The sequence below is a fragment of the Hoplias malabaricus genome, chromosome 3 (assembly GCF_029633855.1).
Source record: "Hoplias malabaricus isolate fHopMal1 chromosome 3, fHopMal1.hap1, whole genome shotgun sequence".
In the NCBI taxonomy this organism is placed as follows: Eukaryota; Metazoa; Chordata; class Actinopteri; order Characiformes; family Erythrinidae; genus Hoplias; species Hoplias malabaricus.
In genome coordinates, this window is record NC_089802.1 from 8,861,976 (window position 1) to 8,887,629 (window position 25,654).

The 25,654-nt window shown below is 39.1% G+C and overlaps 1 protein-coding gene across 1 annotated transcript; it reads right to left on the reverse strand.

Annotated features, from left to right (window-relative positions):
* Positions 1–958: 958 nt before the first annotated feature.
* Positions 959–24,875, reverse strand: epas1a (endothelial PAS domain protein 1a). The gene is made up of 16 exons (XM_066663838.1): positions 24,466–24,875; positions 16,696–16,886; positions 14,853–14,998; positions 14,662–14,746; positions 13,380–13,498; positions 12,929–13,131; positions 9,191–9,297; positions 7,528–7,675; positions 7,122–7,333; positions 6,133–6,299; positions 5,899–6,012; positions 5,212–5,594; positions 4,983–5,109; positions 4,782–4,896; positions 4,490–4,651; positions 959–3,452 (listed from the first exon to the last, which is right to left on the reverse strand). Exons 1-16 carry the CDS (start codon positions 24,498–24,500, stop codon positions 3,301–3,303), a joined length of 2,466 nt encoding a protein of 821 aa, XP_066519935.1. The 5' UTR covers positions 24,501–24,875; the 3' UTR covers positions 959–3,300.
* Between the last annotated feature and the right edge of the window lie 779 nt (positions 24,876–25,654).

Genomic DNA, 25,654 nt, shown 5'->3' on the forward strand with positions numbered 1-25,654 from the left:
ATCAGTTTGAATCATTTCAATCATGTTTTCTTCTCTGGCACTAGTTTAATTTGTTTTTTTCTATTCTTGCTCTTAGTATAAATGCTTTTTATTAGGGTGACCAAACGTCCTCTTTTACCCGGACATGTCCTCTTTTTTAGACTTAAAAAATGTCCGGCCGGAATTTCACAAACGTCCGGGATTTTGTTTTTCTAGAGCTTACATAGAACTTCGAGAAGTTTCTCTCACAAACTAGTCCCGCCCTCCCCTACTCCGATTGGTTCGCTTGAGTGAGAAGGGGGCGTGGTGAAGTAACCTAGAATCTTCGGATTGGACGGTCAGACAGTAGAGCTACCGTTATTGGTCGATAACCTTCTCTGTAAACATTTAATTGGTCAGTCCCCCCGGAGACGTGTCCTCTTTCTCACCAGCTCAGATCTGGTCACCCTAGTTTTACTGTACTTTTAGACTCCGTAAAGCACTTTAAATCGCCCTATTGTATGAAAGTTGCTTTGTAAACAAACTTGCCTTTTGCACTTCACAATTACTTTGTGAATCAGAATGATATGGATATCTAACTGTACTTCAGTGTTTTCCACTCTACAGGGTATTGTCAAACGTATCACTTATCATCCACAGCTCTTCAGTTATTTGTTTCAGATGAATTTTTTTGACTTGCCTCTCATCAGTGAAGGCACTTGGAAAAATGAAAAAATGAAATGTGTTCCTGTTTATCCTTCATATGGTGGTGTGTGTTTCTTGGCACCAATGGCTTGTTTGCTGTTACCGTTGCACTCTATCTCGCTCTCATGGGATACAGGGATTGGAATGTTCTTGAAATTAAAATGTCATCCACAAAACAGTTTCTTCTGGCTTTCTTGGAAACTGAACTCACTTTGGCTTTAGTCATTAATCAGGTACACAGTCCATGTGAAAATACCGTAGTTCAACTGAACACACAATCTTTATATATACGTATTTTAATATTCTTTAATAATTAGTTATATATTCTTATATCTGGTTCCCATACAAGTTCCAATAAACTATAACAGGTCAATAATACATATTTAAATATGCATTAATCATTTGCCAAAGAATTAGCAAATGTGAATATAAGGCTTAAAACTCTGATCAAGGCAGACACTTTCTCAGGAAAAAAAAATACCCTCATCTCACAGGAGAAAGCTGATCTTGTCAGTAAAAAGATTTTGGCAGAATATACATTTCTTTGTGGACATAACAAAGCATTATTCGTCTAACAGATCGGGAGATACCAGCAGTGGAAAAGTTTGTAGGTGTGAGGTTTTGACTGGACAACACACACACAAAAATGTTTCAATTATATGAACCTTGCAACTTTATGGCTGTACCATAAAAGTTACATAATGTCAGGCTCTAGGCCACTGATAAGTTCAGTTTAAAAATTCAACTGGCCATAGACACATTATGTAGGCTATTGCCCCAGTTTCTTTGCACTAGTTTCAGTCTATATGACTCAAGTCATTGTAGGAAACTCTGAATCTCAACAGCAATAACCTCAAGTTCCCTCCATTTTTTAGAAACACCCTGTAAAAAGCATTGTTTTATAACAGCACTTTTATATACAGATATTTAAAGGCAGTCAGGCTGTAGAATTAGTCAATACAGTCATAAGGCTATGTATATACATACACACGCACACACACACCCTCAACACAGAAACACAATAAAAAATATAGTTGTAGAAGTTGTATTACTGACATATTTTAAGTTGGCTCCTTTAATATTTGACACATTATGTAAAGTTAAAAATAGCATTCACATTTGAAGGTGTGTATATATAGTGTTTTTTTCCATATCTGAGGCCAGTGAGCATGTGTTATCTGAGAGTTGCATCAGTGGGCTAACTGAGCAGCTCTTATACCCACAAAAATCAAACAAGCAAACAGCACGGCCCTGAATAAGACCCTCACAGTCATTGAGCGATTCGGCTACTACAGCTGATTAAAGCTCAGCTATTCTGTATCTACTTTCTTTATACTTGGCAGTTGCAGTGTGTGGGTTTGACGGGCATTATGGTGTATATAACAATGAAATATGAAAGTCAGTAGAAGGAAATCTAAACTGAATTAAACAATTAAAGGAAGCAAATCCCAGAAAGAAAAATGATCATGAGGAAAAAAAAAACAACAACAACACAAACACAGAACAAGGAAGCGGGTTCATCTTTAAGCTGCATGAGTCAATGTAACACCTCCTTAAACAGTTTGAGAGCCATTTGCTTTTATGAATGATGTGCCTTTTATGAATAGTGATTTCTGAGCTGCTACATAGTGAAAGTTAAATAGCTGACAACTATTATTAGTTTATGCCACTGCTTTCCGCATACTTTTAAATCATTTTTATTTTAAAAGCACTTAAATCCTTAGATACATATAATTTCACCTACCCTCTCATAAAAGATATGGATGCCATATAAATTAGCACAAAATATAATACAATCAGTTGAACACTCCGTGTCTGCACTGGGTAGACAAAAGTACCTAGTTCACTGATGAAAACCATATACAAAAACTGACCGTAAGAGAAAGCAGAACTTTTGAGCTAACATTACTGCTGTTACTGTGAGAACAGAAGGACCTGGAGTTTGTTGCTGCTGGTTAAAATATAGTTGTGGGTGAAACTGACACCACCTTTTCGGCATCAAGGGTATTATTGCTTTCTCTATAAATTTGGTCTAAAAACCAATATCTCTCTTGAATGGTCCATACAATGCCTCTTTTTTTTCAGTAAAGTGCTTCACAGGATGTGGAGGGCGATGATTGACTGGGGAATGTGAACTAGAGATTGAGAAAGCAGAGTATAGCTACACATTTTCTGAATTAACATGATATTATGATCATGTTTTGCTGAAGAAATTCATTTCAATCTCTTGGAATTTCCAGAGATTGGCAACATTTGCACCATCACAAAGCTTGTAAATCAGCTTTAACTTTTGCTCTCAGTACTGTATATGTGAATGTGAGCATGATATGCAACACAAGAAAGACATCAGTAAGATTCACACAGTATCTTCTAAACCACCTTACAAACAAGTAACACATCTTAGATGAAAATATAATACACATTTCATCAGTTCCCTGGAGAGACAGGCATCATCCTGAAGGCTGAAACTGTTGTCTCTGAGATATGGATACTGTTCTGTGTAGATTTTGAAACTGCAGGAGTATGTGTAGTGTGAAAGGCAATCGTTTATAGCGAGAGAGAGAGGGACAGACTGCTGTATACAGGCGCAGATCCGGCTGCAAAGCATCAAGACCGGATGATTCAGTAGCTTCGTCTCTATGAGGCCTGGTCCAGAGCTTTGAGTAAGTCACTGCCCTGCAGTAGGCGAAGATTTCCTTGCAGTGGAACGTTCACGTCACAGTCATACTGCGTCAGTTCTGTCAGACAGAACGAGTCAAAGGATGGAGCCAGGAGTCGACTTGTCATCCCTGAGCAAAACCACATAACACAATGTGAGAAGACATGCTCTGAAGTAGGTTAAAATATGTAAGTCTCCTTTCTGAATGTAAACTGGGAAGAAAACTCACAAATACATAAATTTTTTATTAAGAAAGATAGAACCTACTTTGTTCCACCAAGTAGGCCTTTCCCAATAATTACAATATGAACTTATCATACAATATATCCACACTTCCTCAATAATTTTGCTGACATTTGTGTTGCCCATTGTGTTTACAGGCTTGTTTGTTTACATAAGAATAAACATATATATTTTAGCCAGAAACTATGTTCTGTTCCCTGGTGTTTATGTCAATTGGTTTTATTATTTTTGTTTTATTTATTTAGGATATTTAAACATTTTTATATTCCAATATCTTTTTGCTTTTGCTATATACAGGGGGTCCTCAGGTTACGTCAGTCCCGACACATCCCCCATTTACTGTATAAAGCCTTGTTTTGACGTACATGGTTTTGCGCCATAAACGTCGTAACACGAACTTCATGTGTGGTGTGCGCGGCGGAAGAATACACAGTTACGCGGCTCGGGACCGAGGAGGATAGGTGTTAGGATAGGATAAGTGCTTACAGTATGTTATTTACGTACAGTATGCACGTATGTTCTGACTTACACTAAAAACCGGTTTACGGCGCGACGTAGGAACGGATCAACATCGTAAGTCGAGGACCCCCAGTATATATAAATATAAATTGACAGTGTTAGCATTTAAGTTAAGCAAGGCCACCTTGGCTAGCTGTATGCTACAAGCTACAATTAACATAAGCAAATAGAGTGACCTGCAGAATTTATTAGAGCTGCTTGTTAAACGCTTTGACTCTGAGCTGTGTCAAAAGCATCACCACCCAGATTAAGGTGTCAGGCTCCACTGGTTCTCATCAAATTTTTTCACCACAATTTACTTCGGTCTCCTTGTGTTTTTAGTAGTTCTGGTAGCATTTCCTATGCTTGATGGAGCATGAAATATTGAGAGATCCTTCCATCTTAAATGCTTTCTTGAGGACTGACCTGTGAGTTTGTTGGGAGGAAGCAAGCTGTACTGGTTGTATTCAGGAGTGCAGAAATGCTCAGCGAAAGACTGTTTGAGCTCCACAGAGTTCTGCTGGTCTGAAGGAGGCTGACTGTGACTAAGCTGTGAATCCACTCCTGCTTGTCTGCACGAAAAAGTGTCTGAGAAGAAGAGGAAAAAAGCATAACGGAGTGTAAGAAGCAAACACACCATTACTACCACGCAATTATTTATAAAAAAAATAAACAAATAAAATAAAATAAAAAAAGTTACCCGTACTATTAAATGTACCTTTAAGCACTCCAGGGTTACAGGGCTTTCTGGAAGAAAAGGCACAACTGTCACCGGTTCCTGTTTTCATTCGCTTCCACACATCTTCCCTGGATTCACTGCAAGGAATCCCCCCCTGAACACAATTACACAGCAATTATGTCCATAACATTCTGTTCTTTATCAATAGACAGACAAGCAGTATGTTTTTATGAAATTTACCTGAGAGATATTTGGGAAGGAGTACGAAGAACTGAACTGTATCTGTCTTTTGCGTTTAAAGTTAGTGGCCAGTGGAATCTGACCGGGGCTTTTGTCATCACATTGCTGAGCAAATTTCTCAAACATTCTGTAAAGAAAATGATCAACATTAATCATGTGTGTTTATAAAAGAATTTGAACTCCATGAAAGAGCCTGTAACTGTTAATAATAATAAAAAAAGGTTGTTACCTTTGCTGTTGTTGTTGTGAACAAGGCAGATTCTGTCTGTTCATCTCAGACTCAGCAGTACTGCAGTATAGAGCACCTGTGGGCCATTGGAGGTTCTGTCTGCTCCCTCTGGCATATAATGTTGTGGTAGCAGGTGCTTGGAAATGGGGCATGAGATCTGTTTCTGAGTAGGATCTGGCTGAGTCTTTCCTCTCAGAGGTGAAGGGGCCCAAGGCCTGGAACAGGCTAGTGACCGTGCTGAATTTATGCTGGGGTACGGTGTATAAAATTGGGCCTGGCTCGCATAAAGCCTCCTCGTGACCAATGGGAATTAGCTGGAAGTCCTCACCATCCATTGGTATGTAAGGGGCCAGTGTTTCCAGGTCCAGATCGTTCAGGTCAAACTGTGTTTGGGGGGAGAATCCTTTATTTCCCTTATCCTTTATTACCATCAGAGTTCATATTACATAAAACAATTCCTCAATTATGTATATGTGGTTTTATGTAGCGGGTAAACCCTGCTACAAATAGAATCATTTACATGAATAGTCTGTATGTATAAAGCAGGAAGAAGCAGCCAAAGGAGAAGCAGCAGAAGAATAAGCATAAACAGCCGAGGAAGAAGAAGAAGAAGAAGAAATGAATGATTTGAGAATGAGAAATAAAATACTGGCCTATATATCTTGAGTCATCATGTAATGCACTGACCTGTGTGTTACTGGGATCCTTAATCTCTGTATCCTGGGCAAACAGCCTTTCTGTCAACTCTACTTTAAGTACATTCTCTCCAACACCATAGTACTCTCTTCTTGGACTGTCTGGCTGCAGAGTGCAAGTGCACAATTTAGTTATATTTTTACACATCTGTAAAACTGTCACATTAAACTCACTGTAAAGCTAGAATCCACAGTAGTCTAAAGGGAAGTGAGAAAGTACACCTACCGTGGAACAGCTGCTGCAGCTGCTCAGGCTAGGCATTGAGCTGGACATAGATTTGGCCAGGCCACTGTCGGAGCTAGAAGCTGGAGATTCCATCTTGCACAGCTTACTGACTGCGCTCTCACTTGGGGATTTGTAGAAGATGGACGGCTCCTCAAATTTATGCTTTCCTGTGAATGCAAAATAAAGAACATGGAGATCAGAGGAGAACTCTAAAATCTTGCATGGATGATGAATCATAAGCTCAGTCCAGGATCTACAATATAAGCTATAACTACTTTAGCCATAGACATTCAATTCCCACCCTACATGAGATGAGTGAGTGTGAGAATGAGAAAGAAAATGTTGTTTGTTAAAAGTGACCCAAATGATCCCAAAGGTTCAATCTAAAACAGACAAAAGATGAATGATTAATAAGTTTTCATTGCATGCAATGAGAGAAACACATTGAGAAATTATTATTATTAAAAAGGTGAAATTAGCACACCACATACATTCCACAACCAAGAAGAAAAGTAACATCACCCAATAACGCTCCATCATGCAAACCAAGAAAGCAATAACCATGATTAAAAAAAGCCCCGTTTATTAAAAACAAAAAACAAAAAAACAATCATTTTAAAAGTATCACAAATGTTTTTGTGCCCATACTCTATCAGAAAACCCAACTGGCTTAATAGCAGATATGCCAATTTATTTCAGTCCTCTAGAGTTTTGATATAATGCATAATGAGAATTAGGCAGCATACCCTGCTGCAAAGCCAAGCTACAACAAAGCTACTGTACAAAAAAAAGCTGCCGTTGCGAAGCTTAGGACCAGGGCGCTGCATGTGCACGTTGTGTTTCCGAGGTAGAGAAGTGGAAGAATACTGACAATATATTAGTAGGAGTTCATGCATGCAGGAGAGGGGTGCACATGCCATCGAAGGATGGGGTGGAGTAAAGATTGAAGTTGTTGTGGGGATAGAAGTAGTGACGGGGGGCATTCTGACCAAAGTCCAGGGCAATGATGGCGTCTCCTGGTGTGGGAGCGAGCTGGGTCAGCTCCTCAGGCTCTTCCTTCAGCTTGGTGAAGAGCAAGTTTGCTGGATCTAATGCAGCGCCAGCAGGGCAGAAGAGTTCGTTTTTGCTCAGCATTTCATGTGACTTCAGCATCGCCTCTGTCTGGTCCATGGAGAAGATAACGGACTTCTCTTCGATTTCACTAAAAAACACATATATTCAAATAATCACATATCACATTCAAAACTAAATAAATATATATTTTACAAGTTTCACATTCATTAAGACGTCCCTGAAGGGGGAAAAAAAAAGCCTAGAACATTCCGCTCTGTCCACAGCTTTCAACTGTTGCCATGGGTACCGCACTTTTGTCTCTGTAGGACATTGCACACTCACCTCAGGACATAGTTGATGCACACAATGCACTGTGGTTGAGAGTTGCGGCTGTTGTATATAACAGTGCCCTGGGTCTCCATCCACACGTAGCCCCCGTGCTTGGCCAACATCCGATAATGCCCACTGGCCGCCTGGCCCTTAGCACACACTGCGCATATAATATAAATAATTAGTACTATTGTCATTTATAGAGTATGTGCACAGGAAATTTACCACTATTTTGGAATGCATTTGTTCCAACCATCATTTTTGTTTTATTTTGTTATTGCTCTGACAAACTAGTGTGCTGTTGCATATGGTGAACAGACTAGTCTCTTTGGATCTATTCAGCACCATAAAGTGCTGTTAATCTATTCATAGTGAAATACAGTGAAATTACATATGTCTGTGAGTCTCAAAGCTCAAATGTGCTTTAATATATCAGCTATTTAGAATACATTTCAACCAGATTGAAACATGCAAGTTCTTCTTTCCGTTATTTGCATTTTAAGATGTTTACTAAAAAATGTTTAAGTATTACCCTTACAATTTTCATGACATGCATGAACAACACTAGTCCCAGTCTGCGTCTCAACCACATTCAAGAGCTGAGACACGGCTCTGCTTAGAACAAAGTGATGAGAGTCTGTTAAAGACTCATTAGCAGATAATTCCTCTCTAATCACTCAGCCTGACCTGGCTTAACAAGCCTCAAAATGCTGAGAACATCTCAGGAGTTCAGACTGAGCATTTACTAATGCAAACACAGGACACAACCAGCAAGGAACTGAACAAATAAACAATCCTAATGTTCATTCAATGACCCCCCCCCTCCCCCCTCCAAAAACGTTGCTACTACTTGCATGATGTTTGTGAAACTTGTGACTCATCGGCATTATTAAACTCTATTCATCTTCCCTGCTCTCACACTGCCAGGCCTGTTAAGGATTTCAGTTCCTTTTTATTTTGGGGGCTTTCTTCTTTAGTAATTTTCTATTATCAGTAAATAAATGAGTTTGATGGTTAGTAAGTTTCAGGATGTGAATGTGATTTTTTAAGGACATTTGAAAAGAAGGTTAGGTCTCAAATAGTAAAATTAAAGTGTAAATCCAGAGTCTTCCTACTGACTGGTATGGTTGCTGGCTGAAAAGCAGGCAGCCAAGTTTATATTATTGGTCATTGATCTCTTCAGCAAAGCCATAAAACCCTAAGCACATAAATAATGTGATGTAATAACCAATGAGTTTATAAATAACTCAACAATTCCAGGACCTAAGCTGGACATCTGCTTCCCTCAGTCATTGAGACCATGGGAAGTGCCTAATGTCCAGGGAGGTTTAAACTTAAGCCTGGAGTTTACTCATTTCAAGAGATAAGATGTGTGGATCTGAGCCAAGCCGTGGGTCATTCTGAGACTTTGTGAAGGTTGATATAAAAGACACAATGCAGTCAGTTCAGATTTGGGTGCTTTCTCAGGAATATAACTCATTTCCAGTGCGTTTCAGTAGAATACATGTGATGCATGTGGGAGTATGAGAGTGAGAGGGGATATGAGAGCAAATGGCCAAATGGGAATTTCAGAACATTTGATGATTTCACTGCAGTAATTTTTTTTTTCACCTATTCACCTACCTATTAAGTAGATTACAGATTATTTAATGTTAATGTTAGAATTTACACTCACAGGTCTGATGACACTTGGTCATATGGTCCGAGTCCAGTGCATGGTAGAAGTCATATGCCGAGCGTCCAATCAAGTCCTCTGGCCTGTAACCCATCAGCATACTCACCCTGCAATACATATTTTACAGTCTTGATTAATTATTACTCAGAATTATCAGACACATTATATACTGCCTTTGCCAAATCTTACGAATGGAAACTTTACTATTAACAAATATATTAAACAGAATTTATAACAAACCGATTAGAAATTAGCATATTTGTATTTTGAGGCTTAGTTCCATCTATAGATAACACAGACTGCCATGGCCTAAAGTTAGAGAAGCAGCTTGAGGCAAAAGATTTGGGCAGTTCAATCCCTGGACTAGGCAAAAAATTGGAGGATGGGAAGAAAGAAACAGAACTTTCCACTCTGTCAAAATTAATTGCTGAAGTGTCCTCAATCAAGGCACAAAACCAACTTAGGTGCTGCCTGCCACCTGCTTAAATGTTGTTTAAATTAGTTACTCATATGACCATAATGTATACTGTTATTCATACTAAATCCTGTAAAAGGACAGTGTTAATAGTGTCATCATCACCATGCAAGCATAGATCCACTTAAAATAACAAATAGGATTGAAAAGATTGAACCAAATGTCTTCAAATCAAGACTCATGACTCTCCTCCATGTCCTGAAGCACACCAGTGAAAGACAAACTAAACCATTAGTTCACTAAATAAGACAAAACTCTTCTGCTTGAAGCTAATGTAAACCTCTTTTCTCACATCAACACAAACTGCAGACAAGTGAGGCCTTTGTTATCTTAGAGAATAAAACACTGTCTCTCATTCTCTCTCTAGAGAGCCTTTTTATTTTATCTTTGATATGCTTCCAGCTTGTTCAAAAAACGATTTACCACCTTGTATATCAATGCAAAGCTTTGGAGAGACTGATTTCAAAAACTTGGAAAGAGTTTTTAGTCATTAACCACACAGGAGTTTACTCAGCACATCAGAAAGATTAAAGGCAGCTCTGAAATGAGAACCTCAACTGTTAATCAAGACTGCATTTATCTCACTGATCAATATCCTCATCATGCTGTTGTTCCACTTCTGATTGCTACTGACCTCGTAACATGGGTCATCATGCTCCAAGGTTTCTTTTCTGTGCTGCTGGTTTAACTATCAATAACAGCTACATGACTTACATAATCCTATGACTGCAGAACCCTGAAACTCATTTCATTCATGTCTCAGCTGGGAGACAAATGGGTCCAGCATGAGAGCTATTTTTGTATACATAGTTAACTTATAAAACACTACTGTTATCTTGAGAACTAACTTGCTTTCGTGGAACATAGTATTGTACAATTTAAAACTAGACATGCTGCTCTTAAACACTGGCTTTACACATAGGGTCCAATTTATTATATTCATACATCCCTAATACCAACTACCTTGCAAACATTTCATAGGTGTCATCAGGCAGGCATCTACTTCATCGGTGTTTCACTGAATTAAGCCCACAACATCTCTGGAAGTCTCAACACTGAGGTCTGTTATACCACTGTACTTTGCCCCACTGGCACCGTTAATGCATGCCCAGGGTTACCAGTTCCACATAGACACTCTGCATCAGTAATCACACACACATATCTCTTGATGACCATAAATCCACACTAGCCTTCCTTTTGACTACATAATCATCTACATCTTCAACATATGCTAAAGTTTCCATATAACTACAAACCAGGCTACACCTGCACAATCAATGATCTACTGTAATTCTCCAACCAACCTGTGCCCTTCTCTACAACTATTGATAATTTCTTCATGCCTGCCTTTAACACATGGCCTCAAAATCTATATTAAACTTTGCTACAAATCCCCTAACTCCTATCTCTTCTGGCCTAATATATGCCTGGCCCATCACTCTCATACACCAGACACTATATCTGCATAGCGTAACATCTTCCATTCATAAGCTGCATCAACTTTATCTTTAAAAAGGACTCTTAATTCAATATAATAAACCAGCATTTTTTCCTCTCATAAGCACAAAACCATATCCAGTCTCTGCATAATTACAGCATTGCACTTTTGAAGGAAGATATGAAGGAAACTGCAGGTTCCAATCATGTACTTTAACCCATTTCCCAATATTATACATTTCCCTTGCACTCCAATACTCGCACTTGATGTACCTAAATGGCATACTATTAAAAACAATGGGCATAGTGTTATTGTCCGAGCACACCTTGTCAACTAAACCTGAAAAACAATATATTTCAACATTCCATTCTCGCACATATTTTAACTTAAGGACTTCCTCCACCCACTGCCCAAGGCTTATTAGAGTTGGAAAAACATTATAAGCTCCCATCAGGAATTTTAAGTGACTTGTATCCAGCGACTATAACCCTCACTAGGCAATTCTCTGCTTTTCTACATGTTCCCATGTCCCTGTTTTCTTTTAGAGGCTGCTGTTGCCCACTGTACTGCAACTCTGGGCTCAGCACAGCAGACTGCACTAAGTAGCTTCTGGAGGAACTGAGAAAAAATAAAATAAAACACACACTCCTTCCACTCTGCACCCCTCCAATTTCTTCTCCCTCCTTAATTTCTTATTTAATTTTGAGTCATACTTTCCAATTTAATATATATAGTCATGCAGAAAAACTGTTTAAACTGCACAAGCAAGCAGTGCTACTAAGAAATAGAATGTGGCTAATATATGTTTTTATCATTGGAAGCGATCACCAAGTGTGAAAAATCTATTACATATAGCTTCAATACTTTTTCAAAATTGAACAAAATTTTCAAATTCTGCTTTTAGATGTGGTTTGTTTTTTTTATTCACACAACAGTCAGCAGAGATGACTAAACTGTGAACATTCTCATATCACAGCACATTTCGGCCCACAGCTCTGACCTGGATAAATTGCGCCATGGACGGCAAAGCTGGACACAGCCCTGCCACTTCTGGTCAGCGCTGCTTAGAGCTTATGTAACAGAGCAGCTGCTACTCCCAGAAGGCTGCCAGAGGTCAAGCTACACTAAACGACAACCCTCATAATCACTTTCCCTTATTATACAGAACGATAACAACACAGGCAGCGCCATAACTACCGTGTCTCTCAGGGAATTAAAGATAAGAATTTCAGTCTTACCCTTTAACACACAAACAAAGGGACAAGTTCTCATTATAAGGATAAAGACTCATGACCATTAAACATATAAAGAGTGTTGTAACAAGACATTTGACATAATTTTTACTTTTCTTATTTTACTCTTTTGTGTGTATGTCTTACATTGAACGATACAACAGAAGTGACCCATAAAGACTTAAAGGAATTAAATCTTATTGCATGAACTTACAATAACCCATTAAAATGAGCCCCTCACCAAAGATCTGTTCTGAGAACATGCCAATGGCCATTTTAACTCAATTAACAGAGGAATTGCAAATGCATGCTGGCCATGGGTGTGTAAAACCAGTGTTTCTTTGTTCGTTTTTTTTCTTTTTGCAATGATGCATAAAAGTTGCACCAGTCTTCCTTTATTACCAGATGAACCACAATTTTATTTCTGAATGAGAGTGCCAAAGCTTCTTATGCTTTAAGCAAATTTGTACTTCGGCTTTAAATGTACCATTTCTCAAATAGACACTATTGACTTGATTCACATATGTTCAGGTTTAAGTTTCACTAATACACATCCACACACTGTCATGTGACATACAGTAATAAATACATGCCTCTCATCACAGTAGGTAAACTTCATGTCCATGTTGTGTCGGCTCATAAAGGTTTTGCTGTCAAGGGGCGTGTCCAAATTGGATGGGTGAGGGATGGGCTCGCACAACATTACCACACAGGTGAGCGGGGGCTCTGTAAATCCACATAAAACATGAGGGGGACAGCTTGTGTACAACTTCAGATGGCCCGTACAGTGCAGCACCTGAGGAAAGGGGCACACACCATATCAGTAAGAACAATAACCTTCTACTAATAAAATTAAAGTAAGTTTACTAACAACAATCCACAGCTTATTCTCGAGACAAAATAGGGGCATGGTGGTTTTAACGATGGACATAAATGTACATTAAAACAAGATGCATCTAATTTTGAAGACTTTAATACATGCATCTGTCAGAACACTCATTCTGCTCTTATTTATATGCTAATTGAGATTTTCCATGCTCTCACCTTCCAGGTGGCTGATTTAAGGTTTACTGTACGTCCTCTGCTGGTGACAGTGCACTTCATCCTCATGAAAAAATCTCGCTCGGTGTTCAGCTCCTTACACTTCCTGCTATACACAGCCCCTAACAACCAAATTTCTGCAAGTTAGTAACACATTTAACCTTTTGTAGCATTCCAAATAGTTTTAGTATTTATAAGCAACCACACATCCATTTAGTTCTATAAGTTGTTTTAATTGACTACTACTGTAACAAGTTTAAATTATTACAAACAGAGATGTTTGTTCTATGTCTTTTTTCTAACTGAACCATGGAGTCTGAGTTCAAAGTGCAGCTGAGATGAACAGGCCTCTTGAAAGCCTTGCTACAGCATAACCAGTCTGAGTCTGCAGTTCTTTCTCAGAGATTATATCCTTGCAGCCAATCAAAAAGGCAGGAAAATTAGGCACACCAAGTGTGCCAAGCCTGACCAAGTCAGATGATATAAAGAGGGGGAGTAGATGACAAAAAACAATGAGACAGGAGCATAGATAATTTTGCCACATATTAACTGTATTTTATGACATGTATTTTACACATGAATCTACACATTGTTTAAAAAGCACATGCCCATATTTAATTAAGTGTAATCATATTAATTATGTATGATTACATGCAACGTGTATAATTTTATATCACATGTAACATAATCCATTTATTGTTGTTTTACCCATTCCAAGTGAACAGGTCCAAATAAAAAAATCTTGAAAATTATTTATTATCAAGACGAGTTATTTTTCTGTAAGTGCATTAAATAAATTCAAACTTAAGAACACAACTATTCCCATTGGTAAGAGTACTCGAATTAAAAATCTGGGTAGTATCTTTAATTCTGTTGAAAACGATGCACACATTTAAATTAAGTAGATTTAAAACATCACTTTATTGTGTACAGGATCAGAAAAGGTTAGTTCTAGACAAGATTGTGGAGTAGAACTAGGAAGAACCACTTAAAGAATGTACAATATGTTATGGAACCAGTGATGTTATGGACAAAGACATCTCCAGGCTTCTATACAGAGAAGATAAGAAAGATACAAGGTTTCTGTTCCTTAGAGGATCTCAGAACATTTGAACATAAAGATACTTGGCTATCTACACATCTCAAAACACAACTATAATCGCTGAATGGGGGGAGAAAAAAATAAAACGTTCCTCACGTACTGCACTCATTCACCCTCTCTCTCTCTCTCTCACACACACACACACACACACACACACACACACACACACACACACACACACACCTGCTTTGATGCTGAGGTTTTCTCTGATCTCTTCATGATCGCAGGGATGTGTGAAATCAAAGATGCTGTGCCCTGTTAACTCCACCTAAAGGGATTCATAGTGAATATTATATTCATACCAGAATACAGCATCCAGGCTCAGAAACAGAGACATGCACATATTTAATTGAGAAAGGCCAGTAGACACTCACCTGCGTGAGGCCCATGAGTTTACTGATGTTCTCTGATAGGAAGATCATGTCCCCTTCTGATGTCACCACAGCAACAAAGCCCTGCAGGCTCTTCATGTACAGTGTGTCCATCTGTGCGTCCTCCTTTGGCGATTTAATCGTGCAGCCTAAGGTTTAAAAACAAACCAAGAGATAAAAATTTATTTAAGGCTTTAACTTGTGCTGGTGTGTGTGTGTGTGTTTCCTCAAGGTGGTTGTTGTTGTATGATCATATATTGGGGGGAAAATAATTATTTAATTTGTGTGTTTTTCTTTTTAATTGCCTCATTAAATACACGACTGAATGAATTTTATTTTGGTTAAGCACATTTTTTCTGTAATAAGGAACGAGAGAGAGAGAGAGAGAGATAGTTAGTTACATGCTCTAACTGACCCTGAGAACCAAAATATCTCCCATCTAATATCAGCTGAAAAGGACACAATGTCGCTGAACAATCTGAAGAACGTGAGACAATTAAAACTGGGCCTCCTGCAGGGAGGAGGTGAGCTGCTTCCCCTCGATAAGAGCAAGACTCCTTCCCCCCAAAGACTGGAGAAGCCCGACCCACACAAATTCATTCTCTCCAGGGGTGCTTGAAAAATTCTGTCCACTATAAATACTTCTTCATTTTCAGGGGACCACCCTCTACACTCTCTGCATTCTTTCATGGAACTCTATTACACTCAACCTGACGTTGAGAAACTGTCCTTCCTCTCTCCATGCTCCCAACTCTGCCTTATATCTGTTCATTCCTTTTCATGCAAACTCAAATAAAAACTCATTATCCCTGATATGTATGAAAACACTAGGGATATAACTGCAGTTACTTTATAGTAAAGGCTGGGACTAACAGAAAGACAGGAAGAAAAGCAGATCTCACTGTCAAAAAATGATCATATTTAACACACTTTTTTGAGAGGGTGCATGCTATCATTGAAGTGTGGCTACACAGATGTACAGAGAGCCAATCAGAATGCAATTGGCAGAATCCTGACAGTGTGGTCAGGTTAGTGCACTGAAATGATCAGACTCTGTTTCAACTTGTGGGCGGAGTGTCTGTGGCTGAGGCTGAGGCTAGAACTCCACTGACCACACAGATCCACTTTGTAGTTGTACAATTACACACTACAGTCCTTTTGTCTTCACCCTGTTCTTCAAGAGCCAGGAATCCCTCAGGACCATCACAAAGCAGGTATGATTTGAATAATGGATCATTCTTTGCTCTGCAGTCAGTTTTGGTACAAGTGGATTAGACACAGCAGTGCTGCTGGAGTTTTTAAACACACTGTCCACTCTGTTAGACAAACCACTCTAGTTAGTTCACCTTGTAGATAGAAAATCAGAGATAGCAGCTGTTCTGTTGCTGCAGTTTGTGTTGGTCGTCCTTCATCGCTGGACACAGGAAGTTGTTGGCTGGATATTTGGTTGGTGGACTATTGTCAGTCCAGCCGTGACACTGAAGGCTTCAAAAACTCCAGCAACACTGCTGTATTTGATTCACTTGTATCAGCACAACACACACTATCACATTAGTGTCATCTGCAGTGCTGAGAATTTTACATTACCCAAATCATACCTGTTCTGTGATGGTCCTGACCATTGCAAAACAGGTATCCATTCAACCAGTGTATACACAGAGACAGATGGACTCCAGCCTGTAATTATAGAACTACAAAGTGCCGCTGTGGACAGTGGAACTGAGAGAATGGAAACAAAGAAGTGGCCATTATGTTATGGCTAAATGGTGAATATTTAATTGCCAGAAGTAGGATTAAAACCACAGTAGGGTATTTTATAGTGTACAAGTGTGTATATGCCGCAAACCTGATGCTAGTAGTTTGCGTGTGTGGAGGAAGCTGATGGTCAGTCTCATGATGGAGGCTTTGTCCAGGTGTGAGCGGACACTGTGTGGCAGGGGCAGCTGCTGGGCCAATTCGTAGAACACCTCTGTCTCTTTACTGCGTCTGCAGCGAGCCGCATCCCGAGACTTCTCTTTCCGCCTCTCTGAAGGGTGCCTGGAAACCAAGGTCAAAGTTCAGTAGCACATTCAGCCAGCTGAGGACATCAACGTGTGTGGCAAACAGAAAACTTCCCCAAACAACAATAACACTTAAAAATCTTAAAAATAGGGTGGTCATTCAAAATGCCTGCCCTCATAGCATAGAGCCAGAATGTCTGATGAGCTTTTCCGCCTTGTACCTGAGGAGGCTGCAAAGACATCCTGTTTATCCTGAGTAAACGAGCAGGCGGAGACGCTGACCTCAGAAGAAAACAATCAAGTCACCAACATAAGTGGAGCCAGACAACAATATGAAAGTGGACAGTTACTGCGTAGGCGAATCATGGCTGAAATGTGACCAAATATGGCTCATTTGACACACCTTGTCATGACCACGAACCTTCTGACCTCTTTTTCATTCAAAGACAAATGACATAATTTATCTGGTCATCAAAAAAATCATAGTTTGGCATTTGTCTAAGCAATGTTCGTGTTTAATCTGATCCTATGACTCACATCCTATGCGCTAGAGAGAAAGAGATGCCAGGATGAATTCAATTTAACAAAATTTTAAAGAAATTCAGCACATCTATAAATTAAATTAAACGAAACAAGTAATGGCATGAGTATAAATACTAAATGAACTCAGTCAACAAAGACAGGTTTAGTTCTAAATGTCTTCGTCTTTAGTGTTGCACTGTTGTACAATGCTAAAGGATTGAAGCTTGTTCCTCACTAATCAGTCACACTAAATCGTCATAGCAATGTTCCAATATCTTTTGTGACATGTTGCCAGAAGAATACAAACTGTTACTGCAGCAACTGGAAACAAACCTCCTATTAATATCTCTTGTAATTTCAGAAGAAATGTTGGATAAGCAGACGTCCAACATTTCATCTTTATGAATAAGCTGATGGATGCTGGAAGCGTTACACCACCATATACTATACATACACTGTCTGATTTATCTCAGAAATAATTACCTTTTAATTAGCTTATTCTTTACAGTTGATTTCATAATGACTTTTTATAAGGCAATAATTTTCAGATGGACAAGATTAAAGCATATTACAAAACATGCATCTACATATTTGTCAAATTTAAGTTTACATCATATGAACTCAGCAGTTGTCCTTCACATTGTGTAAAAAAAAAAAAAGATTATGAATGGATCAACAGAAACGCTCTAAACTGAAAGTCAAGAAGGTTTATTCCTTCTCCTGTAATGTTGCTATTTTGGAGATACATGTTTTTCATTGGTGCTGCATGTGTGAGAGACAAAAAGTGTGAGTGCTTTATTAGGAAAGCCAAGAGAAACGCTGTATTTACAGCGGTTATATCTTGCCAATCAGTAAGCCCTGTGGTCTGTGGCTTGTCATCTTGGGTTTAGAAACTGTGAGGGCGTGTGGCAGAGAAAGTTAAACTTTGTGCCCTTGACTGTGGTACACCACTGTGGCCTGTGCCCCACACACACACACACACACACACACACACACACAAGACTACAGCATGCTTCTGTGTCTCCTTTTATGTCTAGAAAACAAATAAACTTTCCACTGGTAAATATTTGTAGTTCAGGAGTTCACTTACAAGCAATTTATCTTCTGTGAGCTATATAAAACAATTTCTGGAAGGACTTCTTGTTAAAATCAGTGTTCAACAGTGTTAACATGTCTGTGATGTTGTATAGATGCTAGAAGACATTCACAGATTTATTCATAGACCATGAAACTGACAAAGGCGATCTGAAATGACCTAATTCAGGCAGAAAGATATTCTTACTTAGTATACTTAAAAAGGGATTAATCTTACAGTGTGGGACGTCTGAGCTGGAGCCAAGCAGCAGAGTCGTGGGTGGACACAGATGAGGACTAATTGAATGATAAACATTGAATGAAAAAAATCTCCATTTTTGTGTTTCCCATTTCGTGATGAATGGATCAATAGAAATGCCCCAAAATTACTTTTCGTAAAAAACCCATTAGAATAGAACAGAGCTGCAGAAAAGTGCTTATCTTCCCACAATCCTCTCTTCCCAATATTTCTGTGGGAACTTCACAAAGCTGTATCTGCCACGGCACTCTTCACTGTCATGTCGGCAAAATAACAAAATTCTGTTTACAAGCAAGCGACCAGGCTCATGTCTGCATTACTTCAAACTCAGAACATTCAGAACATACTGATCCAAGAGAAAAAAAGGCCAGTTAGGACCGGGGGGAGGGGTCTACAGCACAAAGCTTTGTTACTGAGTTTCAATATTACTGCAGAAATCTGACAGTCTTCAGATTTTACTGTTTTGAGGGATTACTGAAATCAGTAACTGGGTATTCACAAGTTTTATTTATAGCAAGTTTAAGAAATTCCCAAAACAATTAATATTCGTGTTGCTCATATTTTTTGTGTAGATTTAGGACAAATTACTCCTCTCAATAATGTTTTTATGTTGTATAACACTGATAGACGCCATTAGAACAAAAATAAAGAGTGATCAGAATGGGAATGTGTGACTGTGGACTTTTAATATAATATTCTGGGGAAAGAAAATGGTTCTTCTACTTATGCTGTTTTTCTTTTTTACTCTTACTATTATTATTAAATATTTTGGCTTCACTGATTTTATACAGGCTCAGCAAAGCTCCTGAAAGTTAAATATAAAAGGGGTAAAACATGGGGATTACTAATTATGCAGAAATAACAAAACAGTAATTGTTGAACTATGAATGCACTTCTTTACAGTGCAGTACAGAGTCAGGTGCAGTGGAATAATGATGTTCAACCCCTTGCCCAATGACACATGACTAAGGAGAACAGGTGACCCTGCAATATCATGATCATAAATCTATCTACACAGTAAGAGCCCATTAACCACAGCAGGGGAAATTAGGATCTCACTCCACACAATCATTCACTTTTAAAAGTGCTCACGTTTTCTACTAACTGTAAAGACACACTTAATGCCAGTTATACGTCAAGCAGGGGCAACACACCAAGTTTTAAATATGGGTGAAATGCCAAAACAAGAATGTATAAACAACAATAAAATATTGTTGAAAGCAGAGCTGAGTGTCTTAGGAGAACTTAGGTTCAGAGAACTTAGAATCTGTCACACCTGTATTATTAATGGCTCAAAAACAAAAGGGAAAACACAGATATCAGCATGACACACCACTATCTGCAATCTACAGGTGTCTGTTTGTGTAAGGCATTAATTTAGTGCATGAAAGAACCAGCAGACAGAGGAAAAACCTGAAATAAAGTGATGAAATATTGACAGGTACAAATGAAGTGTTTGCACAGATGTGACATGCTCTAAATCAACACTCCCCCAATCACTCATGCACTCCATCTGCGGCTAAAACTCCTTCAGCCTGAGGCAGCTGAGTGCAGGATCTGCTATCTATTATTTAATGTCAGCTGCAGTCAAACATTTGCATTCTTAATCTTAAAAGTCAAAGGCTGATTAAATGGTTACCCTTGATATCAATTAATTTAAAAGTTATAAAAGAGCTCTATAAATGTTTCTGTGTACTCGGGGTGGGGGGGGTATTGTGGCAATGGTGGGACAAAAAAAACGTGCAGGGAATATGAATACTAAGATTTAATTTCACTGTAAAATGTACAACACGTAAATCCATGTCATTCTGAACTAAACCTATTAAACTGGACAAATTATGAGCCCTTTTTAAATAAACATGCAGTCAGTTATTAAGCCACCATATCTATAGTACTGTTAAAGATGTATAAATCACATAAACATAACCACGGTAATGCTGCCTACCCACACAGCTGAGCAATGTGGGACTTCACATCATGGTTTTTCATGTATCAGCAAATGTAGACTTTAATGTAACAACACCAAACACTGAAAAACATACCCTCAAAAGTGAAAAGTGCACTGAATCATAGCCTAATAGTTATACATTCATAAATGATTTTCCCTTAGGAAAATCGATTCTTTGCATTTAACCCATCTGTGTTAGTGAACTCCCAAACACACTAGTGAGCAATTCTTCACACAGTCTGGGGCAGTGAACACACACACCTGGCGCAACAGGCTGCCAACCACCTCAGGGAGCAGTTAGGTGCCTTGCTCAAGGGCACTTCAGCTGTGAATTTATTTAATTTTTTTCCCTGCCAGTCCTTGGAATTGAAACAGTGCCCTTTTGGTCTGAAGCTCTCGTCTCAAACCTTAAGGACACAGCTGTCACCAAAATGTAAGCTTACTTACATTTAACATGTTAGTACACTAAAGGGGTTTTAAACCTACATCTTAAATGTATGTTTTGGGCTGTGACGCAGGGGTTTCATGGACCACCAAAGACAAGTTGGTACCGCAGTAAAGAAGGACAAATGTTGTATTAAGACTCCAGGTCTTCACATATTACCACTAGACTCTAACAAATATTTGTAAAATAAATGTATGTAAATACGGCACTTTCTTACTGGCATGAAATATGTATCATATAAATTACAGATGGTCAGTGTCCTAACTCCATCCCTTCACCATTATTTAAAGGTTTATTGTATCATATATTACAGTAATATAAAAAAGTAAAACATGCACACAATCTAAACATAGGCCATGGGAAAAGAGTTCAGAACTGCAATAGTTCTGCTTAATTTGCTAGTTTAGACAGTGGGATTCTCTCTGCAGTAGCCCGGCCTGTGCTTGGCCTCACTCCTTCTGGCTCTGTTCCTCAATGGAGCAGCGTAGTGCACTGTCGCCTGCCCTTGGCGAGACTATTGCGTCCAGTTCCCACACACTCCAGCTGCTGACCTCCACCTCAAGCCTGAACTGCAACCTAAATTTCAGCAAGCCAAACAGCTTCTGAATGTATACACTCCAGAGGAATTTGAATGCAGCTGTAATATTTGATAAGGGGGTCAAGGTGAGCAGTACATCTTGCCGTCAGCAATTCCGACATGGCCGTGTTAAACGTCCCCGGCCCCATTCACCTAGTCACTATACCGCAAGACATTACACCAGCCACCCCTCTTGACAACTACTTCTAGATTGCCTTTGATTAAAAGTGTCAATCAAATAGGTGACAGTGTGAGGTGAAAGGTCAGGAAAAATCTTAAAGCAGATTTACCTGTACGAGATATAATTATCTTGCTGTAGTTTGCTGTGTTTTACGTATTGAACAAAGATGAATGATGACTTATTTCTTCAGAAATCCACCCAGAGTGTTAAATGGTACACAGAATAAAAATGTAGGATATGGTCCCTTTACAAATACAAATATGCACTGTTCAATCTTCTGCAACTTTCCCCCAACCTCGGGCCTTTTTACTCACTTGATTAAGGAGAAAAAGAAAACGGGCAATCACATGACAGCTGAACTGACCCTCGGCCCTCTCTCACTCACTCCACTTAACAAGATCAGAGCAGAATTCAGAGACAGCCAGAACACACAGAGCCTCCATTCACAAACAGCGGCTCCTCATTATCGCACTGCCCCTGCTGGATAGATACGGCCATTTACTGTAGGAAATCTTTTAATCACTAACAGCATTAATTAGTTTTAAGGTGTTGTGTTAGAGCTTATGTGCTGGAGAATGATGAGTGAGGATTACAACTGCATGGAGAAAACCATTTAAGTTGAGCGAAGGAAGATAAACTCCCTTATAATGTCATTACGGGTGATTATATAATTACACTAAACCAATCTTTGTTTTCCCCTCTCTCTGCCATCTTCCAAAGGAACCATTTATCTCAAAAGACCCCACTCTGAAAACATCAGACTAAATTATAGAGCTGACAGAGTTGTATGAAAATGAGCTAATCAGAATCTGGCTAAGGAAGGGGGCAAATGATAACCGATAAAGCTCCAGTGCCGAGGAGAAATGGCAGGGGCTACTGAGGTGTGTTCTCCCAAAAGCCCTCTTCTCAGTGCCCATCTCTCTGTGCTTTTCCACACTCTGAATGGGACGTGAACAATTACCTGCTAATCTCCATCTGCATTGGAACATTATGTCCCTTCTAACAAGCAACTGATGCCCTAAGCACAAGCACAGAGCACAAATAAACCCTTCTTTACCTGTCCCCTGGGCATCTGACAGACAAAGTCAGCTTAAAACACCATAGACAAAATGCGCCCATTCAACCTACGTTTATAATTTTATATTTTAAAAGAAAAAAAACGTAATTGCATCCAATCGTGTTCTAATCTGACTGCATAAACTAAAGTGAGCTTTGGGAATGACCAATGGATCGTGAATGTTCAAGCAACAGATCTTGACTCGGCCAAAATACATGCACTCGGTATTGCCTTTGCCCCAAAAGCAAAGCAGGACTGTTTCTCAACACAGGGCCTCACTGAAGAGTTTTAATTACTCATTTTCAGCTTTCACTGCATTCTCGTAGTCCACTTTCAATGTAAAAAGACACTGCTAGCAGTTTGAGAGGCTCTGTTTATGTTAATCCAGTCAGGTGAAAGAATCATCATAAACCAGATTTAGATATGACTGGGCCACAAGCTTTCCCCTTTGGCTTAATTTAATTATTACATGTGAAACAGACCTGCTTTCTTTCAAAGAAAAGTAAAGGTGACTGACACACATTGTAGGCCTGCAATCACCTCTTTTCCACACTGTAAGCAATCAAGAACACGGTTGTAATGCTGATTACAAGGAAAATGCTCTAATCTAAATTCTGCTTTATCCACACACACCCACACAATAATAATAAACAAAAATTTGCTGCATGCTTCATATGCTTCTAGATTAAATGTTGTTAGAATGAAATCCACTCAGTTATATTCCAAACCACCTGGACATCTGTTGCATCAGCCTAGTGGCCCTGGGGGCTATTTTCAGCTCTATCCATGCACTTTAAAACAATCAGACATTTTCATTTCCCTCAGCCTTCTCTGCCCTGGCTGGGTTCTTAATTGTATTCCTCGGGCCAACAATTTAGGGCCATAAATAACCTCAAGTTATTATCTTTTTTGGAAAACAATTCACCCGTTCGATTTTTCGATTTCAGCATTATAAATGAAAAAGGACACAGTTCCATTTGCAGCCTACTTTTGTAGCCCCTTACGCCCACTCAAGGAGGCCTCTGTATCTAAGGGTTAACTACAGTAAGGAGCACGTTAATAGCAACCTGTGCATACGCCATATTATTTACGTACATTTCACCTTTCGTTGTAGTCATTAATTCACTATTGTCTCTCTGCAGCTCACTGGTTTTAGAAAGAGCTCATTAAGTGATTTTGCCCTCAGCAGGGAGTCTGAATGTAAAGATAAAAAATAAAATCAAGAGTGAAGGGCGAGTGAAGACGCCTACTGGAAAACTACACGGCTGTAAAATGCAACAGGTAGTGGCGCATTTATTTACCACCACCAACCGTCGTCCAAACCCCTGAGGTAAAGCAACGCGTAGAACTTTGAGCAACACTGGCAGGTAAACTGTTTTGTGCTAATGTCCCAAAAAAACGTTAAACAGAAAATAAAACTACTATCCATTAATAACACAATCTCAAAACCCATCTGCAAACACTATCACTACGCTATCTACATAAAAGCTTAAAAATATTAGCTACTGGCGGCAACTGCAATTATCGTAACCCGAAGCCCTCCAGGTTCTTACCTCTTCTTCTCTTTTTCAGTCTTTTCAGCAGTCATGGTTGGCTGAGGTGGAAAACCAAATTCCAAATCTGACGCCCTTCACTCAACTCTTGAACAACAACAAACAACCAGAAGAACAATTCTGAAAAATAAAACTCGCAAACATCCGAAGCTTAAAGACGACCATTTATCTCTTCTCCAGAAAGTCCACTTTGTGTCTGGAGTCTGAAATTCTCTGCGAGTGTTTGGAGGTGGCCGAGTGCAGTCTCAGGACACTGCTGAGGATCGCACTCTTGCTCTCTCTCCCACAGACGGCCTCTTTAAAGGTCGGTAACCGCTCTCCCCTAGAGCTCTATGTCCTTTGCAGCTTTTCGTGCGACTGTCAAACACAACCGCCCCCCAACACACCCGTATTCCGACAACGTGTCGCCCGTCTTCCGGCGCAGACCCGCCTCCTGCGCCGACATTGGACTGTGGCTAACAGTTCACTACTCGGGGGAGTATGAGGTACCAGCCAATCCCAGCGGAGAAGCCGGGAACTTTAGGACCAATCTCATCGCAGAAGCGGGAATACCATTAACCAATCACAGTGGAAGAAAGGGAACACTGATAAAATAATAATATAGCCCCAAGAGAAATAAATGGTAACGTCTCTTGGTGAAAAGGGTGTGAAAACTATATTGTATATTTACAATTATTTTATCTATAAGTAAATTGTATATTTACAATTTCAATATTAATTTGTCATATTAATGAGCCTAACCGGAATCACTAGGCACAAGGAAGGAACACACCCTGGGGCAATATAATAATAAAACAATTAAAATAATGATACATTTTATAACGTATTAGCTTGCTTGTTAGTGTGTATACAGACTTATACAGAACTCAGCTGCTAAATCACACAATAATATATAGGATATTATACTTAGGAAAATTTGTCATATATAAAACTTCTATGTCAGTTTTACCCATAAATAAATTTGCTCAAACGTGAAATTCTCAATATGGGCATGATGACAACTACAGGATGAGCGCAACTTAAGAGATCTATAAACAAATGGCCATTCAGTCTATACAGGACAGACTAAAGGTAAAAAAAAAAAAACCAAGTGATTGGCCTATTGTTGTAGTATTCCAGTTGGATTTTAATATCTGTACTCATTTAAACGAACAGAGGTTCCTACATGGCAAGCAATAATAGAATAATT